At 52.6% G+C, this 9,294-nt stretch overlaps 1 protein-coding gene across 1 annotated transcript in view; it reads right to left on the bottom strand.

The window, feature by feature from the left end:
* Positions 1–523: 523 nt before the first annotated feature.
* Positions 524–9,294, bottom strand: part of LOC140411781 (uncharacterized) — a 34,274-nt gene continuing 25,503 nt past the window's right edge. Inside the window, exons 4-6 of the mRNA XM_072500763.1 lie at positions 5,457–5,586; positions 3,546–3,720; positions 524–2,644 (exon numbers count right to left, since the gene is read on the bottom strand). Coding sequence (XP_072356864.1) covers positions 2,479–2,644; positions 3,546–3,720; positions 5,457–5,586 — 471 coding nt within the window. The 3' untranslated portion in view covers positions 524–2,478. The remainder of the gene's footprint in view (positions 2,645–3,545; positions 3,721–5,456; positions 5,587–9,294) is intronic.

Genomic DNA, 9,294 nt, shown 5'->3' with positions numbered 1-9,294 from the left:
AGGGATGTACTTCTGAGGCTGTATAAGGCTCTGGTCAGACCCCATTTGGAGTATTGTGAGCAGTTTTGGACCCCGTATCTAAGGAAGGATGTGCTGGCCTTGGAAAGGGTCCAGAAGAGGTCCACAAGAATGATACCTGGAATGAAGAACTTGTCGTATGAGGAACGGTTGAGGACTCTGGGTCTGTACTCGTTGGAGTTTAGAAGGATGAGGGGAGATCTTATTGAAAATTACAGGACACTGCGAGGCCTGGATAGAGTGGATGTGGAGAGAATGTTTCCACTCTCCAATTGTCACATCTCCCAATAAATTACTCTCTGTCTCTTCATTCTTTAACTTTACACCTCAACATCTTCACAGAATGATTTCACTGAAATGTGGAGAGTTGATCTGGTATGAAACTAGTGATGTGATCAGTGACCCAGATTTATTTGTGAGGAAGAATCTAACACGAGACCAAATGTGTAAATGCATCACCCTCTTTATTTCACAGTGAGAATCCATTCCCAGCAGTTTGAAAAACAAAAGACAAACAAAGACTAGAAGACGATGGATTATTTACTGCACCAGACAATCCTGTGAATGGGTCACCTGTTAACGGGAGTCAGATCTGAATCGATCATTTTCTCAGTCACAGATTCAGTCTGTCGATATTCCCAAAGTCAGCTCCCAGTGTGGGTTTGAGGAGATCTGAATGGAAACTTTATTCCACCTTCAGTCTCTGGATTCTAATTTTAAACTAGGATTCTTTCTCCGGTTTAAGGACCAGTTTTCAGCTGCTTCACACCTGGGTCACAAAACTCCCACTTTCACTTTCCTGATCTGGGCCCATCTGTTTCCTGAACTTGGACTGATCTGAGTCAGACCAAACCGGGTTGAGAAACAACCTTTTTAATCATCCCCACCACAATGTCCAGTGTTTGATTCTCAGGACTGGCAGGAAAAGGGAATATTTTACTGCCCACACAGGGTGTGGTCTCCATTAGCAGGTTTCTCCAGTGAGTGACGTGTTCTTCCTACAGTGTCCAGTGTCTATTCCACACAGTCTGTTATATGGTCCATTCCCATTATATTTCAGAGCACAGGACACAGAACTATTCAAACATTGAAGCAAAATCTTCCCGATGATGTGATGAAAATCTCATTATTTTACAAATGGTGAACACACTGTCTCTTTACAGTTTAAACATTCCCTTGTAATTAAATAATTCCATCTGGAACTAACTCCGAGTGAGAGAGCCCAGGAACAGTCCCACATCTGATCACTCCATGATTTCACATTTAACAGCTTCAATACTCTGTGCTCTGTCACAAATCCCAACTCTTTTCACATCAACTTGAAACATTCTGGTCAGTATGATGGATAAATATGAATATATTCCATGGCTGTGTGAAGATAGAAAATTCTGGAACTATATCTGACACTAGGACCATCTCAGTCTCAGTCTCACAATTCATTGAAAGCAAGATTACAGAAAAAGCAAATTAGTGCAGTGATTAATCCCCGTTCCCCAATAGAGGGCCCACCACCCGGTACAATTGAGTTTTGCCCTGTATCTGTGCAGTGTGGAGACGTGTTCAGCAATGAATTTCAGACATTGAAGGGAAACCTAATTATAAATAATATTAACGGGAAATAGAGCAGGCGGGACTCAGAGACAGTCAAATATATCAGGGCTGGAGTCACATGTACGGTTCACGTGTGGGTGGACGATCACGTGTTTGCTCCACATTTGGTTGGTTAAGTGAGTGGTTAAGAACATGGCAGGTAGAATATGATGTGGTGATGTTTGGGCTCCTTAGCTAAGGGTGGATGAACCGAGTTTTGTGGGAGTGCATTCCCTGTTTATCAGACAGATTACACACTCGAGGGACAGTGTGGGAAGGTGGAGTTAAGGTCGAAGATCAGCCATGATCTTCCTGAATGGTGGAGTGGACTTGAAGAGTCTCTGTTTTTATTTAATTTTGAGCAGACAAAACGGTCCACCCCCAGGTGAGAACCAAGATGACCGGACAATGTGGGGAGAAACTGGACATCGAGAAAAGAACATTGTTTAGAATCATTGAGCTAAATAATCAATGGGACAGTGTATGGAAATGAGGAAGAAATGTTCACTGTTGATATGAATGTCGCTGAATAATTTTGAATCTAGAATAAATGCTGCAGTGTGTGTGTGTGGGAGTCATAATTACTAACTGCCAGTAGAGGGCAATATTTCTAAACAGGGTCACAGGGATTTGGAGATGGACATTGGTGGAATTGTCCAAAATGCCAATATTGACACATATACGTAACCTGTCTGATGAGCAGACATTGCGTTCCCTCAAAGGTAAATATAACCGTCTTGAGGTAAGGAGATTAAAACTATGCTCAGTATTCCAGATTAAACCCAATGGAAAGTTAAACAGTTTTAGAATAGAGTTAAGCACATCTCACTGTTTGATACCATGAAAGGTACAGAACCTTCCAGAAAACCTTCATTCTCCTGTCTTCATAAAAACTATTGCCATTAAACCTTGTGTGTTCAAATAAGCGATGCGAAAAAATGTGCTATTGAAGGGCTGGTTGTCTTGTTCCAAATCCTTCAGGAATTGAATCACACGTTCTTCAATTTGTTGTTCATCAACTTTCTTGTCAAAAATCCTGCAACAGCATTAAGAACAGAGGATTTAATTTTTATCCCCCTGACAAATCCTGTTTGGAAAGTCGGTTGCCAGGACAACAGGGACAGGAGTTGACCATTCAGCCCATTGAGGCGCCTGCACCAGTCAGTTATTCCACAGCTGGAGTAAGACCATCGAGAAGCTGGCCAAATGGGCAGACAAGTGGCAGATAGAGTTTAACACAGAGAAATGTGAGGTGATGCATTTTACAGAAAGGGTGGAGAGAGTCTATCCAGACTTAATGGCTCAGTTCTAAAGAGAGTGCAGTAGCAGAGGGACCTCGGGGTGCCCCCCCAGGATAGATTCCCTGCCATTCCGGCGGGAAAAACGGCAGTGTGAGAAACATTCATCACAATGTAGTGTGCCAAAGTCAGGATGCGTGGCGCTGCCCACAGAGTTGTGGATGGAGAGCGCCCACAACCCTGGACCCTGGAGCACCACAGCAGTGGGTTGGGGGAGATTGGGCCCGTGGATCTTCTGTATTATGTGTTCTGGAGGGGGTCCTTCTGCTGGCCTGTTTCTGGGTGACCAATGTTGCTGGAAATCGATCTGCATTTTCAGGAGGTCCACCTTCTTTTGTCAACATGGCTCAGTGTTGTTGGACATCTTTTCAATATGACACCCGGGCAGGAGGGTGGACTACACACCATCCAGGCCTGACCCACTGCTGAAAACAGCGGAAAACACCCAGGTGAATAACTAATGATGGGTGGGAAGATTCGGAGGGTTTTCCGGCAAGAAGCCACAGCAGGAACATTCCATATTCCCACCCACACCACAGCACTTAGTCTCAAAACGGGAGAATCCCGCCCCAGACTGATGTTGATACAAGAGCTGACAGAAAGGAACATCAATCCCAATATATCAGTCACTAAACTCACCTGCCATAGAACCAAACAGGAGGTGCAGTTTGTAATGTAACTGCTGGATCTGTTGGTTCCGGTGGATTGATGACTTCGGGAACTATCCGGACATATACACTGAATCTTTGTTGTATTTTGCCATTTTTCAAGTATCCAACAACTCCCCAAGATGCAGAGAGAGGAATAACGGTACCTGTAGACAGAGAGACACAGCATTTAACTGGGTGATCAGCTTACGGGGAGTAAAAAGTTACAGGTGAGGGGGTAGGGTGACTTTGTTGAAATGTGGAAAATGTTGTGATATCACTTTAAGGGAATATGCAAATGAACAAGTAGCCAGGATGTAGAGCAGCACGTGACGAACTAACTCCACCATCAACAACCAAGAAACAAATCACCCCGAAGCCCTGACAATCGTGGCTGGAGACTTCAACCAGGCCAACCTCAGGAAGGTTCCACCCAAACTCCATCAACATATCTCCTGCTCCACCAGAGGTGCGAACACGCTGGACACTGCTACACGGGCATCAAAGGGGCCGACCGCTCCATTCCCCAACCACACTTTGGCAAATCCGAAGAAAAGCGCGCCGTGCTGGTCCGAGGAATCTGAGGACATTCTCCGCGACTGCTTGGACACTGTGGATTGGTCCATATTCAAGGCCCCGGCAGCGAACCTGGACGAAGACGCAACCACCGTCACAGACTTCACCAGGAAGTGTGTCGAGGACGGTGCAGCAAAGAAGACAATACGGGTGTCCCCCAATCGGAAACCCTGCTCAACCAAAGGGTTCACTCCCCGCTGAAGTCCCGGACGGAGGCGTTCAAGTCTGACCCCCCTGACCTCGATCAGAAATCCTGGTACGACGTACGGAAACCATCAGGGACGGCAAAAGGCAATACCGGATCAAACCAGAGTCCCAGGCCAACGACACTAACCCACGGCGACTGTGGCAGGGTCTACACAAGATCACAGGTTATAAAGCAAGGCCAGGTGGAATCTCTGGGGCTGGAGCATCTCAACTCGAAGAACTGAACAGGTTCAATGCCCGCTTTGAGCAGTCAGCCAATGTATCAGTGCCACCCGCCCCAACAGCCCTGGACACACCCGTACCCACTATTACAGCCTCAGAGGTAAGAGCTGCCTCCTTGAAAGTGAATCCGCGGAAAGCGACGGGTCCCGACGGAGTCCCTGGGCGAGCACTCAGAGCCTGCACAGACCAGCTGGCGAGTGTATTCGCAGATATCTTCACCACCTCACTCCCCCGCTCTGAGGTCCCCTCCTCCTTCAAGAAGACCACCACAATACCAGCACCAAAGAAGAACAAGGTAGCCTGCCTCAACGACTACCGACCGGTGGCCCTGACGTCTGTTATCATGAAATGCTTTGAGCGGCTAGACATGAGACGGATCCACGCCAGCCTCCCAGACGGTCTCGATCCACTGCAGTTCGCCGATCACCGCAACCGGTCCACAGCAGATGCTGTTTCCCTGGCTCTGCAATCAACACTCGAACACCTCGGCATGGGGGCACCAGGACAGGTTGTTTCCTGTCCTTGTCTGTGATTGGTTGTGGTGTTGTGTGTTCTGATTTGTCTGTTTGCGTGTCTATCATGATGTGTGTGTTTGAATATCATGACATGGGGGGAAAGGCGGGAACTTGATGATCAGCCATGACCAGAATGAATGGCGGGGCAGGCTCGAAGGGCCGAATGGCCTCCTCCTGCTTCTATTTTCCCGGTTTGTTTCTATGTGTGTAAGTAGCCCAAACAGCGCCTCAACCCACTGGTCACATGTGACCGCGGAACGCTCTGGGATTGACAATTCTTTGCTCAGTGTGTCAGTCTGTACAGAAAGTTTCAAACGTGACAGGTTAAAGAGTGAGTGGCTGTTTTAGAATCTGTTGTTACTTTGAAGGAACATCTGACGTACCTGCAACATTCCCACAACGTGCATAACTGAATAGTTTGTCCAGACCGATCGCCAGCGCACTTTTAATATCCACGGCATCAACTTCAGTTTGAACCCATTCGCGTTCTTTGAATTCCATCTCAATATAATTCTAAAACAAGAAAATAAAATCCATCACCATCTGACACAACTGAACTCGCACCAAAACACATCAGTGTTGAGGGGACTGTCCTCGGTTCCCAGGTGTGGGAGCAGTATTCATGTCCTGTGATAGGGAGACCCCCCAACAGAGACCCCTGTGATAGGGAGACTCCCCCACAGAGACCTCTGTGATAGGGAGACCCCCCACAGAGACCCCTGTCATAGGGAGACCCCCACAGAGACCCTTTGATAGGGAAACCCCCACAGAGACCCCTGTGATAGGTGAACTCCCCCCCACAGAGACCCTGTGATAGGGAGAACCCCCCCCCCCACAGAGACCCCTGTGATAGGTGAACTCCCCAGATCGACCCCCTTCCAGCAGGAACCCCCTCCACAGATGACTCCCCACACAAAGGCCCCCTGCACATACACACACAGAGCCTTCCCAGAAGATGGACCTGCCTGGAAGCTTAGAGCAGTCCAGACAGGGTCAGTTAGCGCCCCCCTATTACAGGGGTCCCTGTGGGGTGGGGTTCCCTATCACAGGGGTCTCTGTACGGGGGGGCCCTATCACAGGGGTCTCGGTGGGGGGAGGGGGTTCTCCCTGTCACAGGGGTCCCTGTGGGGAGGGGTTCCTTATCACAGGGTCACTGTGGGGAGGGGTCTCCCTAACACACGGGTCTCTGTGCGGGGGACACACCTATCAGAGGGGTCTCGGTGGGGGGGGGTTCTCCCTATCACAGGGGTCCCTGTGGGGAGGGGTCTCCCTATCACAAGGGTCTCTGCGGGGGGGGGACTCCCTATCACAGGGGTCTCTGTGGAGGGGGGTCTCCCTATCACAGGGGTCTCTGCGGGGGAGGATCTCACATCACAGGTGTCTCTGTGGGGGGGTCTACCTATCACAGGGGACCCTGTGGGGGGGACTCCCTATCACAGGGGTCTCTGTGGAGGGGGGTCTCCCTATCACAGGGGTCTGTGGAGGGGGTTCGCCCTATCACAGGGGTCTCTGCGGGGAGGATCTCCCTATCACAGGTGTCTCTGTGGGGTGGGGTCTCCCTAACACAGGGGTCTCTGTGGGGGGCTTTCCCTATCACAGGGGTCTCTGTGGGGGGGGGGGGGTCCCTATCACAGGGTCTCTGTCTGGGGTTCTCCCTATCACAGGGGTGTCTGTGGGGAGGGGGCTCTAGCAGAGGGGTCTCAGTGGGGGGTGGTCTCCCTATCACAGGGGTCTCCGCGCGGGTGGGGGCCCTAGCACAGGGTTCTCTGTGGGGGGTCTCCTTTTCACAGGGGTCTCTTGTGGGGGGGGGGACCCTATCACAGGGGTTTCTGTGGGGGGTCTCTCTATCACAGGGGTCTCTGTGGGGAGGGGTCTCCCTATCACAGGGGTCTCTGTGGGAGGGGTCTCCCTATCACAGGGGTCTCTGTGGGGAGGGTCTCCCAATCACAGGGGTCTCTGTGGGGGGGGGGGGGGGGTACCTATCACACGGGTCTCTGTGGATGTCTCCCTTTCACAGGGGTCTCTGTGGGGATGGGTCTCCCTAACACAGGAGTCTCTGTGGGGAGGGGTCTCATTATCACAAGGGTCTCTGTGGGGAGGGGTGTCCCTATCACAGGGGTCTCTGTGGGGAGGGGTCTCCCTATCACAGAAGGTCTCTGTGGGGAGGTCTCACTATCAAAGGGGACTCTGTGGGGGAGGGGGTCTTCTTATCACTGGGTCTCTGTGGGAGGCCTCCCTATCACAGGGGTCACTGTGGGGAGGGGTCTCCCTATCACAGGGTTCGCTGGGGGGGGGGGCTCCCTATCACAGGGGTCTCTGAGGGGGGTCTCCCAATCACAGGGGTCTCTGTGGGGAGGGGCCTCCCTATCACAGGGGTCATTGTGGGGAGGGGTCTCCCTATCACAGGGGTCTCGGCGGGGAGGGGTCTCCCTACCACAGGTGTCTTTGTGGGGGTGTCTCCCTATCACACAGTGCCTCTGTGGGGCTCTCCCTATCACAGGGGTCTCTGTGGGGGGGGGGGGGGGGGGGCTCAATATCACAGGGGTCTCTGTGGGGGGTGGGGGATCCCTATCACATGGGTCTCTGTGGGGGTGTCTCCCTATCACAGGGGTGTCTGTGGGGAGGTGTCTCTAGAAGTGGGGAGTCTCCCTATCACAGGGGTCTCTGTAGGGGGGGGCTACCACAGGGGTCTCTGTGGGGGGTCTCCCTATCACAGGGGTCTCTGTGGGGAGGGGTCTCCCTATCACAGGGGTCTCTGTGGGGAGGGGTCTCCCTATCACAGGGGTCTCTGCGGGGGGGGGGGTTCCTATCACAGGGGTCTCTGTGGGAGGGGTCTCCCTTTCACAGGGCTCTCTGTGGGAGGGGTCTCCCTATCACAGGGGTCTCTGGGGGGGGGCTCCCTATCACAGGGGTCTCTGTGGGGAGGTGTCTCTGTGGGAGGTGTTTCCCTATCACAGGGATCTCTGTGGGGGGGGGGGGGGGGAGGGTGGTACCTCTTACAGGGGTCACTGTGGGGGGGGGTCTCATTATCACAGGGGTCTCTGTGGGGGGGGTCTCATTATCACAGCCGTCTCTGTGTGGGGGTCTCCCTATCACAGAAGGTCTCTGTGGGGGTCGCCCTATCACAGGGGTCTCTGTGGGGGGGGGGGTCTCCCTATCACAGGGGTCTCTGTGGGTGGGGGTCTCCCTATCACAGAAGGTCTCTGTGGGTGGGGGTCTCCCTATCACAGGGGTCTCTGGGGGGGCTCCCTATCACAGGGGTCTCTGTGGGTGGGCGTCTCCCTATCACAGGGGTCTCTGTGGGTGGGCGTCTCCCTATCACAGGGGTCTCTGGGGGGGGCTCCCTGTCACAGGAGTCTCTGTGGGGGGTCTCCCTATCACAGGGGTCTCTGTGGGTGTTGCCCATATTACAGGAGACCCTGCGGGGGTGGGGGGGGGGGGGTTGGGTCACCCCTGTACGTGTGGGTGAGGAGAGTCCCGATTCAAACCAGGGGGTTGGGGGCTGCAGTGCGGTGTAGTGGGGAGGGAGGGGTCAGGGCTGATGGGGGGTGGGTTGGGCTGTGGATGGGCTCAGTTGGTCACTATTATCTCGGCCCAGGTGTGGTGGGCCTCACCAATGGGGCAGGACGGTAGCACAGTGGTTAGCACAATTGCTTCACAGCTCCAGGGTCCCAGGTTCAATTCCGGCTTGGGTCACTGTCTGTGCGGAGCCTGCACATCCTCCCCGTGTGTGCGTGGGTTTCCTCCGGGTGCTCCGGTTTCCTCCCACAGTCCAAAGATGGGCAGGTTAGGTGGATTGGCCATGAAAAATTACCCTTAGTGTCCAAAATTGCCCTTAGTGTTGGGTGGGGTTACTGGGTTATGGGGATAGGGTGGAGGTGTTGACCTTGGGTAGGGTGCTCTTTCCAAGAGCCGGTGCAGACTCGATGGGCCGCATGGCCTCCTTCTGCACTGTAAATTCTATGATAAACTATCAACGTGACTCCCGGGGAGAGAGAATCCCGGGAGTGCAGAGCAAAGGGGTCATTCCCATCCATTCCCATTTATTTATGCTCCCGCTGGCGTGCGACATGGGACCCGTTCCTGCCATCACTGAGGGGCTCAGAGCATCGCGTTCCTGTTGTCGCCAATCCCAATGTAACCCCAATTCTCCGTCCCATTGGGAACACATCCCGGGTATCCCGGGCCGCAGAATCCAGCCCTTCCAGTCACAGAATCATC

The sequence above is a fragment of the Scyliorhinus torazame genome, chromosome 4 (assembly GCF_047496885.1).
Source record: "Scyliorhinus torazame isolate Kashiwa2021f chromosome 4, sScyTor2.1, whole genome shotgun sequence".
Taxonomy (NCBI): Eukaryota; Metazoa; Chordata; class Chondrichthyes; order Carcharhiniformes; family Scyliorhinidae; genus Scyliorhinus; species Scyliorhinus torazame.
Note: the sequence above shows the minus strand (reverse complement) of the source record. Positions and strands in the feature narration are given on the sequence as shown.